The sequence below is a fragment of the Harpia harpyja genome, chromosome 13, assembly GCF_026419915.1.
Source record: "Harpia harpyja isolate bHarHar1 chromosome 13, bHarHar1 primary haplotype, whole genome shotgun sequence".
In the NCBI taxonomy this organism is placed as follows: domain Eukaryota; kingdom Metazoa; phylum Chordata; class Aves; order Accipitriformes; family Accipitridae; genus Harpia; species Harpia harpyja.
The window spans coordinates 25,788,494-25,800,730 of NC_068952.1; the positions used below are offsets into that span (position 1 = coordinate 25,788,494).

Here is a 12,237-nt window from a genome sequence, read left to right on the forward strand (position 1 = left end):
AGAAGCACTGGGTTTCACTACTGGTTTACTGTCCTTCTTTTCCTCTCTTAAAAATGGCTTTTAAATGCAATATACAGTTAGCTAAATCAGAAAGTTTGCCAAATATCATATGCGTAACTGTGTCTCTGAAGCAGCTTGTGTGATATTTGATTTCTAAATAAGATCTTAGCTTTCTTAGGAGTCCAAGTGCTTATGATAATAGAATTAATTAAAAACATTACAACTGTTTCCCTAAACAATTATGCGTGAGAAAAAGAATATTTAATTCCCTTTAAAATCAAATGTTTAATTTTATGTTTATTCTTAAGTACGTGAGCTACATTACTTCTCATGTAAAGATATCAACAATTTAACTATAAGCAGAAAAAAAAAGGAAATCAAATATATCTAATTTCAGCTATAGATTAACAGCTTAAAAGTTGAAATATTATGCTGATGATAGGTGAACAGATTTCACTAGAACACCTCAAGCATTGAAGTCCAAATTATTGTACCAAGAAGAGCTATCCCAGCCAATGAGACTACATACACAAGTACACAGGAGTTGATATACCCCCACACCTTGCTCCAAAAATTAGCAACACTAAAAGCAATTCTTAGTTACAAAAGTTAGTACTTTTAGAACAATGGCAACTATTCCCAAGCAACTTCAGTAAATGAAAAGCAGCAATCCTTTTGTATTTGACTGCAGTCACCAAGCAGTGACTAATAGGACTTAAAAGTGTTATTTTTAGGATTGTAAGCTATGTTGTTTAAAATACATATATATATATATATATAATCTTACAGATCTAGTAATTTTCAACTTCTACAGATATAAAAGGGAGTTTAGAATGCCTGTTTGCCAAACTACACCTGGTATGAGACAGGACCACATCATCTACTTGAGTTCACTTTGATCATCCTTTCCCTCTCATACTACCTGGACCTTAATTCTCTCTGCTTGAGAGAAATTGCAGGTCACATGCATTTGTTTTGCAGTGTCCAAAGCAAGAGGATCTCTTTCCAATTCACTGATCTATTAAAAACGCCTTACAATTTCTCAGGTTTCCTAAAGTATCTTGAAATGCCCTCCTTTCTTCAGGAAACATAAATTTCAGCAGATATCAGATGAATGCATGACAACCATCTAACCAGCCTGCAGATTTAGGAATCCACATGTAGGCTGAGAAGATGCCTGCTCACACACACACACATAGCAGTTTAAATGATGCTAAAGAATTTACTAGAGCAGCATTGATATAGTGCTCATTTGCCTGTTTCGCTAGGTAATACCAAAGCTCGGTAAATACCTTCAACACAAGGGATAACATCTGCGGTGCCACTTACTTACTCAGCTAGCAGACACCTTAAGAACCAAGCCTGTGTTAACATTCACACAGAACATCCCTACTGCCAGGGAGCACAGCGATGGATTTGCTTGCCTCGGTGACTCAGAGCTAAGATGTAAAAGAGCTCAGAGATTTTATCATGAAATTCTGCAGTGACTATCCACAATTTTAGGCTCAGGTGCAAACTCCACAAAAGATGCCTTTACTGAAAAGAACTTAAATAAGATAATATCTGATTCCTGCTTTCAGTTTCCAGGAAAGATTTGGGATGGTAATGTTACAATCCATACTTGTTCTTGTTTGTGTCTTCGGAGCATAGGTCAAGATCAAAAGAGAAAATAATGGTAAGATTGAATTGTGTCCCTACATCCAGTTAACTCAGAAACATTAAGCAGAAGTTTAAAAGAACACTATTCTGATATTGAAATTTATTATTTCCTCTAATTTTTAGGCTACGAGCTACTTCTTTAAGTCACTGCTGTCCACTGAATTTTGCACTACCAGCGAGATCTACATTCTTGTTCGTTTATCATTATGGACTCTTCTTTTTTGCTACTCAGAGCACAAAAGTGATAGGGAAGCCTACACATATCTTTCAGCTGTGTTTCTTTGGAGATCTATCCTGATAGTAGCTGCTGATCTTACAAGGGTGAAGCAAGCTGTAGCTGACTTAAAAGCTCTATAAAAAGATAAATAAATAAATGAATGAAAACACAAGCTCCTCACAGTCACTGCAATAAATATTTAAGGAGCAAGTTCATCAGCTGTCCTGTTATTTTTGAGGAATCAGCCACTAGATGGCAGAAAAATGCAGTTTAATTTTTTCATCATTATGAAGAACTCACCCAACAGATCTCCTACACCTCAGATAACAGGTAACACGATCTCTCAAGCACTGTCAGATAAAAGATGATAGTAAAGCTGATTATCTTTCTTGCCAAGTATATGTGCTATCTTGACCTTTTCTCTGCTGTAAAACCTGAAGAGTGTTTAAATGTTTGAAAACTCGAAACAGCAAAATCCCACTTCTAGTTTCAGTATTCTGGAAAGTACACCACTACAGGAGTAGGGCCAATCTTCTTAAAAATGTTCTGTTATCACAATATCACTCCATTTAATATTAGAAGGATAGAATATATGGAGAAGTTATTTCAAGATTCAGGTATATAATGGCTGCTTTTCCACCCAAGAATTATGCAAACAGTAGTGGGTCGTGGGAAGACTGAAGCAGGGAGTATACAAAAAAAGTCCAGGGAGTTTGACAGGAAATAAAATATGAGAAGGAAAATTCTGAGTTTTCACAGAAAACCCTCAATTTACAATATATTATTTTAACAACAAAAACGGCAGTGTTTGATCCAACAAAATGATATGCGTGTCTTCAAATTTCATACATTTGCATTAACATTATTTTTGCAAAAAAATTATACTGTAATAGCTTCATCATTTTTAGAAAAGCTTGTAGTACTCGGTTCACCACTTTTTTTCATTCCTATGGCCTCTTCTATGTGTGCATTTCCTTCCTTTGCATATATTTATTCTTTCTGTATGTTTTTTCGTCTCCTTTAATGGTCATCATTCTTTAAGATCCTTATTTGGTACCTCGATTACTACAGCATGAAGTGAGAGTGGACAGTTTCATTTTTTTCTACATTTCAATTTTTTCCTGCTCTCTACTGCCACCTTTTAAAAAAACAAAACTGTAGTTCAAACCAAAATACTTCAGAAACTATATCATGAGAAAGCACTATGATCATTGTAGCAACAAATAGAAAACCTACATAAACCAAACTGTTTTACAGTGATTCACTCAGCTCCCTCATACAGATCTTACATGTACTGTATTAGCATAGGGACTTAAACAAACATTACTTTAACACCAACCTATTTTACATTTATCTGTCTAACAAAGAGAGTAGGATTTTCTTTTTTACAGATTTCCTGTTACCACAACAAAAAACCCAAACCAAACATTACCGTAGTTAACCTTAGATTACTGTCCATAGTCCTTTCACATAACTACAAGTGTCAGAGATAAAATTCTAGCTCAATTGAAATCAAAGGGATTTTTGCTGTGATGCTATTCACAAAGTTTTAAGAGGAATTTACTTTTTCAGATGGCACTACTATAGCAAAAGGGGCTCAGACTACAAGGCTTAAGTGGGAGAGCAAGTGCTCCCTACTGCACCAAAGCTGAAGTCTAACTTTGTGGAAAGTAAGCAAAAATGACAATATAACCACTGGCCTTTTCTCGTCCACCTCCCCATATAAACTACTGTTGAAAAACACACAAAAGCAGAAAAGATCGAGGAAGGAATCAAACTGTGTTTTGTCTTGAGTAAAAATATACACTGAAAAAATACTGAGTTAGAATTTTCAAGGCTTCTTTGGAAGTTACAGAATTGTTCTGCAGCAAATCAGCCATTGACCGGGAAGAAACAAGTCTAAGCAGAACATCTGATACACTGATTGAATAAATATGACAGAATAAAACTGAAATTCCTTTTGAACTCCACTTAAACACTGTTCAAAGAAGAGCACTTTCACCACCACTGCAATAGGAAGGGTTTGCTGTAAAAATGCATGGTTTAAAATGTGGTAGGTTGACCCTGGCTGGACACCAGGTGCCCACCAAAGCTGCTCTGTCACTGCCCCCCCTCAGCTACACAGGGGAGAGAAAATATAATGAAAGGCTCATGGGTCGAGATAAGGGCGGGGAGAGATCACTCACCAATTACCATCACGGACAAAACAGACTCGACTTGGGGAAAATTAATTTAATTTATTACCAATCCAATCGGAGTAGGGTAATGAGAAATAAAACCAAATCTTAAAACACCTTACCCCCACCCCTCTCTTCTTCCCGGGAACAGCTTCACTCCCGGATTCTCTACCTAATCCCCCGCCAGCAGCGCAGGGGGACGGGGAATGGGGGTTGTGGTCAGTTCATCACACATTGTCTCTGCTGCTCCTTCCTCCTCAGAGGCAGGACTCCTCACACTCTTCCCCTGCTCCAGCATGGGGTCCCTCCCACGGGAGGCAGTCCTCCACGAACTTCTCCAACGTGAGTCCTTCCCACGGGCTACAGTTCTTCACAAACTGCTCCAACGTGGGTCCCTTCCACAGGGTGCAGTCCTTCAGGCACAGGCTGCTTCAGCGTGGGTCCCCCGTGGGGTCACAAGTCCTGCCAGAAAACCTGCTCCAGCATAGGCTGCTCTCTCCACGGGTCCGCAGGTCCTGCCAGGAGCCTGCTCCAGCACAGGCTTCCCATGGGGTCACAGACTCCTCTGGGCATCCACCTGCTCTGGCGTGGGGTCCTCCACGGGCTGCAGGTGGATATCTGCTCCACCGTGGACCTCCATGGGCTGCAGGGGGACAGCCTGCCTCACCATGGTCTTCCCCACGGGCTGCAGGGGAATCTCTGCTCCGGCGCCTGGAGCACCTCCTCCCCCTCCTTCTTCACTGACCTGGAGGTCTGCAGGGTTGTTTCTCTCACGTGTTCTCACTTCTCTCTCTGGCTGCAGTTTCTGTGTTGCAGCAACTTTTTTTCCCTTCTTAAATATGTCATCCCAGAGGCGCTACCACTGTCACTTATTGGCTTGGCCTTTGCCAACGGCGGGTCCCTCTTGGAGCCGGCTGGCATTGGCTCTGTCGGACATAGGGGAAGCTTCTAGCAGCTTCTCACAGAAACCACCCCTGTAGCACCCCCTGCCACCAAAACCTTGCCATGTGGACCCAATACATTCTACCCCTTGCCTCTGTCCATCAAAGAAGAGTACTTTCAACACTAGTGCCATGGGAAGAGTTTGCTGTAAAATGCATGGTTTAATATTACATTATAATTCATGTAGTTAATAAAAACTAAAACAAATACATAAAAAATGTTTTGTGCATGTTTTCGGGCAAAATTAAATTTTAAACTTAATTTAAATTAAATGTCAAGCTTATCCTGCATGATAATGGCTGAAAACTGCGTTGAACTTCAGCATCACTTTAATTTCTTGAAATAAGAAAAAGTTAATGAAAGAACTGAGTACTAAAAGAAATTTGGTTTACAAACAGTTTCATGATTAATGTGATTGACAGGTTACTTGGTATTTAACTTAAATATTAAGTGAAAACGTGTTTACTGAGAATTCCAGATAAGTTACTTACTGAAGTAAAAGCCAGAAGTTCCTCTTCAGTTAATTTGTGTATTGGATTGTTCTTTTGGAAGTCTATACTGTAAATAAAATTAAAATAAAATTTAAAAAATGCTGATTTACTCTTTAGAATACCACTATGCAAAACACATTTTTCAAACTTGCAGAAATCTAAAGGACATTCTGGAAAACTGTTACAATGACAAATGGGACTATGGTAAGTGCAGAAGAAGGCCCAGACCTAGGAGCAGTGACAGAAAAAAGAACCATCTAGGCGACCAAGATATTTTAGTAGTATCTTTCCAATACCATTCTAAATTGAAATATCTTACTCAGTTTAAGCTTATGGGAATAACAATTTTACAAATCCTAAACAGTTTAAAATCCATTCTCTGTTTTTTCAGAGGTCTGTTTTCAGTTAAAATTCTATGACTAATTGAACACAGATTCTTCAAAGCGAAAAACCACTAACGCTCAAAAAGTGCTGAAAGGTAGTCTCAAACAAACACCCTCTTTCTAGTCACTCAAGGAACATGACCACAGGGGTCCATCTCTCACTAACGAGCATTACCGCTAGCTTGTGGTACACAAAGGGGGAAAACCAGAAGAATACACAGATATGAAAATTAAAATTATTTTATTCACAGAGATGATAAAGAAATTGGGCTTACAACTCTACATGGGCAGATGTTCTCCTTAGACAACAGCCCATCAACGTTTACAAATATATTACAAGAGAGACCTCCAAGTGGCACAAAGAGCAACAAGGCTACAATTCAAGCTCCCTGTGAAAACAAAAGATATCAAGTGAAAATATATCCTAAATCATACCACAGAGTATGGATAATCACCAAACCTATGTAATGGCTATATACATAAGCTTAAATTTATCACACTGTTCCTTAAACTTTGCAGCAGGCTTCATATTATAGGTTAAAATTGCAAAGATAGTATATTAATTGTGTATGCTTCATACATTACATACCTTACTTTGGAGACAAGACTTTACCCCAGTCTAACTTTTTTCTTGCTATTTTGTTAATTCTTCTTTGTACATATGATACAATCGCCATTGCAGAAATAACAGTCAATACTTGGATAAAACCTTCTTACTAGCCACAAGAACAAGGTACAGGATAGAGGCTGCCTGTTGAAAACTCAATTATCTTTGAAAGGTCATAATGATCAAGAGAGATTCCTGAGGACTGACAGAAAGTAAATGTCACTCCTATCTTCAGCAAGAGCAAGAAGGAGGATCCAGGTAAACCTCACCTGATTCCTTGGAAACGATATGAAGCAAATCCTCCTTGAAGCCATTTCCTAACACATGGAGAGAGCAGTCAGTACAGATTCACCAAGGGGAAGTCATGCTTGACCAACCTGATCACCTCTATGATGAAATGACTGGCTTGGTAGATTTGGGGAGAGCAGTGGACGTTGTCTACCTGCACTTCGGTAAAGCTTTCAGCACTGCCTCCCATAAGATCCTCATAAAGAAGCTGATGAGTAGACAGTGAGGTGCACTGAAAACTGGCTGAAAAGGTAGGCCCAGAGGGTTGTGATCAGCAGTAGAAAGTCTAGTTGGAAGCCAATAACTAGTGTTGTACCCCAGGGGTCAATACAGCATGCAATGCTGTTCAACATCTTTATCAAGAATCTAGGTGATAGGGCAGAGTGTACCCTCAGTAAGTTCACTGATAGCACAAAATTGGAAGGAGCAGCTGATAGACCAGCAGGTTGTGTTACTATTCAAAGACATCTTGATAAGCTGGGGAAACAGGCTGACAGGAACCTCATGCAGTTCTGCAAAGGGAAATACCAAGTCCTGACCTTGCTTGAGCAGAGGGTTGGACAAGATGAACTCCAGCATTCCCTTCCAACCACAACCAATCTGATATGAAGAAGGCGGCAGCGACAGAGTAGTCTGTATGCATTTAGGAAGAAGAAATCATGCTTGATTAACCAGATAGCCTTCCATGATGAGATGACTAGATTGGCGGACTTTATCTTGACTTCAGAAAGGCACTTGACACTGTCTTCCATAACATCCTCACAGACAAATTGATGAAATATGGACTAAGTAAATGCACAGCACAGTGGACTGAAAACTACATTGAACTGCCAGTCTCAAAGGGTTATGACAAGGAGCATGAAGTCCAGCTGGAGGCCAGTGACTAGTGGTGTATCCCAGGGATCAAATAACGTTAAAAATCTTTATTAATAACCTTGATGATGGGACATGATGCAAAGTCCTGCACTTGGGGAGGAACAGCCCCATGAACCAGACCAGGCTGGGGGCAGACCATCTGGTAATGAGCTTGGCAGAAAAGGACCTGGGGTCCTGGTAAAAACCAAGTTGAACATGAGCCAGCAATGTGCCCTTGCGGCAAAGTCATCCAAAGCCTCCTGCCCGGTGTTAGGAAGAGCACTGCTAGCAGGTCAAGGGAGGCGATCCTTCCCCTCTACTCAGCACTGGTGAAACAATACCTGGAGTACTGTCACCAGCTCTGGGCTCATCAGTTCAAGAGCGATGTGGACATACTGGAGCAAGCCCAGCAAAGGGCCACAATGATGGTTAAGATAGTGGAGCATCTGACATACAAAGAGGGTGAGAAAGCTGGGGTGGTTTAACCTGGAGAAGAGAAGGCTCATGGGGATCTTATCAGTGTGTATAAATACCTGATGGTAGGCAGTAAACAAGACAGAACCAGACTCTTCTCAGTGGTGCCCAATTAAAGGACAAGAAACAATGGACACAAACTAAAATCCAGAAAATTCCATTTAAAAAAGTAAGAAAAACCTTCATTAATGTGAGGGTAGTAAAGCACAGGAAGGGGTTACCCAGAGAGGCTGTGGTGTGTCCATCCTTGGAGATATTCAAGGCCCAATTGGATGTGGCTGTAAACAACCTGCTCTAGTTGACTGTTTCAAGCAGGGAAGTTGGACTAGATGATATCTAGAGGTTCCCTTCCAACCTCAACAATTTCATTAAATTTTAATTTAATGATACTTACAGTTTACATTTTTCAGGAAGAACAGAGTCTATTTCTTACTGAAAGTGAGAAATAAGCTGACTGTTTTCACATTGCACTTCAAAATTTCTCTCTACATTGTACACATTACTGGGTATCATGTCACTGATCTCTCTTGCCATCCCATTCTGACTATCTCATGTAGAATACAGAAGGATTTGTTGTTTTTCTTTTCTGTAAGTTTTTTTTCTCCCCTCAATCTTAGTAAAAAAATTTAATTTAGTTTTATTTTTCTTCCTGAAGAATACCAAAAGTAACATTTATGCTGTGTCCAGGACATACCGTAGGCTCTGAGGAACAACTAAAAGGTGTGGCTGTCTACTGACTGTTTTCATACCTGAGTATACTTAATGATACTATACATAAGCTGTGAGAGTTGAAAGGAGACAGCACAGTGAAAAGTTTGAGAAATGCAGTAATTTGCAGTTTATTTTCAGAGTGACTGAATATCCCAAATGAAGTAAGAATCTGCTTTTCAGAAGAGAACCTTCCTCTGCCTTCAAGTGCTTACAGTCTAAAATGGCTAAGATAGAAAAGATAAAACACTATTGATTTTCTTTTGGTAAATTCTACCAAGGTGTAGCCAGAATGCATTTTGAAACTTTTTTATACTATGTTACTTTTTACTTTGAAGTTATCTCCCCCATCACTTGCTTATCTGCCAGCTGTGAAAAAAGGCCAGAGTGCCTGATGTGTTTTGTTTTTTCCTCTAAAGAAAAGACAGGATATAATATTAAGACATAAAAGAATTCTAAGAGTAAGCAAAGCACTCAAGATAGGAAAAAGAAAAATTTATGCTATTCAAGCACTCTTATCTCTTTATCTTTCCATGCCCACAAAAAGAAATAGAATTATTATCTGTGTAGCAGAGCGCCAAGCCTCCTTCCTGATGGCATGGGTCTCTTCCAGATTCCACCCCCATTATATGGGGGAACAGAGGGAAAAAAACAAACCCACAGGAAGATAAAGTTCTCTCTGGAGAGCACTGCTTCAGCATTTCTAAGATGGCCATTCTTTAGGAACCACCAATATTCATCAAACTAGAGCAGCCGAGGAATGAATACAGATGAAACATTCAGGAAATTAAGGGATGATTTTGAAACAAATTCTACTCTGCCAATGCAAATGGCATTTGTTCAAAGGACTGCAGCCAAATACAGGTAGGCTGAGAGACAGAGCAAAAGCATAATTACACCCCCTTCTGAGATTCAACTTCCTACTTCTATTAGGAGATAAGATCCCTTTCCCCCCTCTCTTTGTAACTTAGGAGATCTACTCTTTAATAGTGCTTTTTGATGAGAAAGCATCACGAACTTTCCCCAAAATTTCTGAAGGGTGGGTGCATTGATGATGACAATGCACAACTGCAAAATCCCACCAAAGTAAACAAAATTGTAAGTGTGTACAGTGAATTTTCTAAATGTGTGTGTATATATATATATATATATAAAAAAGGCTATCACAGCAAGTAAGTGGCATATGGGAGCTACTCACTTTATTAAATTGGTAACATCTAAAATTGTTATATAAGTTATATAATAAAGAATCAAAAAGCATACCAGATTTAGAGCTGATGATTATTCACAGCAACATAAGCCAAAAGAATAAAACGTACCTATTTTTTTAAAACTATTGAGAGATTTATGTGCAAGTGCAAACATCTGTGTGAAGTGACATAAATATAAGTAGGTTCCTTAAACCTGAACTGAAATTATATAACTGCAGTTCTTTAAGGTTCAAGGTTTCATGAAAAGGGTTTTTTCACCTCTTTGATTAATCAACCAACTAGTTTTATCCTGTAACAATACAGGTACCTCATAAAGCAAATTGGGTGAGTGGGTGGGCGATAGGGGAAGGGCATTACCAACCAGAATTTTTTTTAAAAAGATGTGCGTATTATTGTAGGGAAGAACATGACAAGAGCAGCTGAAGGACAATTTCTACAGTGTAAGAAAGCTTGAGAGATCTTCCAACTCTTCTTCCTGCTTATACAAACTGTAACTTCCGACAAATGTTTATCCAGTCTATTCCTAAAGACCTCCCATGATGGAGGTTCCACACATGCTTCATACCATTTATGCTGATATTTCGTAACACCTGGCAGCTTGAGCAAGCTGTTTGAGTGTGGCCACAAGGAAATACCAACTATGGTTTTGGCTGAGTACTGATAAGAAAGGGCCTCAAAAAGCAAGTGAAGACCTTGACAACACCTTTTATTCTTGTTATGTTCAAAAAAGTTGGACTCTGTCAATAAGGAAAGCTAACTATTATTCTTCCTTCTGATTTAACTTGTGTGGTTCTGAATTTTGGTGAAGAGACCAGTTGAAAAAAAGAAAAGTATATTAACTATTCAGTAATGCATTTTCCCCCATCTTTCCACAGAAAAAAAACAATGTTATTGATGGGCTTTTTTGAAAGTTTTTGACAACACTGCTAGGAAACAATTCTGTCATATATATCACTGCTTTTTTCCTTCCTTGAGAAAATTTTACATGAAAACAGGAAAGTAATAAAGAATTTCTCTGCTTCAGTTACTTTTTTCCTTGCCCAATGTCAGCTGCGAGCAGAAATACTTATAGTCAGCTTGAGATGGTCAACTGAAGTCACTAACACAAATGTGACTTCAGGTGAAAAAAACCAAGTTTCTCTATCTATAGGAAAAAAAAAAAAAAAGAGTAAGAAGGCAGCAAGAAAACTTCAAATATTCTAACAAGAATACCACAGCAGGTGGGCAACTGGAATGTTAAGTGACGTGACCACAGCTTTTGAAAAGCATGGGTAAACCAAGGGACAGTTAAATTTTGACAAAATTGGAACTTATTTTTCAGCATCCTAAAGATATATTGAGTCAAGCAGAAAGGATTAATCCTGTCCTTATTTGAGATAGATTTGTCACAGCTTTTTGAAGCATATAGATGTACTTCTTCCAGATCAAAGCAGTGCTAAAATAGGTCTCTAATTTCCTTTCCTGCCACATCCATGTACAACGCTTTAAGACACATAAGTACAGTAATGCAAACCTTGAAAGATAAGAGAAAAATGAAATTGTTTTAATGATTTTTCTATACTGAATCAAATAAAATTTAAAGCTATATTTTAAATCTGAATCCGAATCTAGAGTAGAATTGTAGCTTGGTTTTAATCATTTTTAATGACTGTGTCAGCTCTTGTCAGAGTATTTTACGAACATTTCACTTCTATGCCTCTATTTGTTCTGATTTCAAGGACAGGTTAAGCAGTTCACCCCAGAGAATTTCAGGAGCTGAAATCAGAGTGGAATTTAGGATCTATTGCTGTAGGATCTATGATCACTCATCTTTTCATAACAATATGAAGAGGAGTCACTAATCACCGCACCATTCAGCTTTGCAAGGTATTTTCTGTCCATTCTTGAATCGTATCTTAGGGAGTTGAATGAAATTAAGAGGGAAGAGAACAAAGAGAAATAGACATTCATTCTTCTTAAAACAGATACAAGAGAAGCTTAGAGTAAGATTACTCTGCAGCAGAAAAAAAAAAGTATTTTCTAGCAAATCAGCTAAAGCTAATTGCCAATAGTTTACAACTTACAATCAATTATTTAATCTGATTAATCAGATCTACATTGGCAGCCTATTGTATAAGGAATCTAGTTTAACTAACTAGTTATATAGTTTGGGACTCAAAAAGCTATAATCTTTGTAACAGTGGAATTAATAGCAATCATTCCAAAGTACCCCTTTTTGGATTATG

At 38.5% G+C, this 12,237-nt stretch overlaps 1 protein-coding gene across 1 annotated transcript in view; it reads right to left on the reverse strand.

Moving 5' to 3' along the window:
- Positions 1 to 12,237, reverse strand: part of TTC27 (tetratricopeptide repeat domain 27) — a 150,206-nt gene that overhangs the window by 91,221 nt on the left and 46,748 nt on the right. The window contains exon 9 of the mRNA XM_052805978.1: positions 5,487 to 5,553. Coding sequence (XP_052661938.1) covers positions 5,487 to 5,553 — 67 coding nt within the window. The remainder of the gene's footprint in view (positions 1 to 5,486; positions 5,554 to 12,237) is intronic.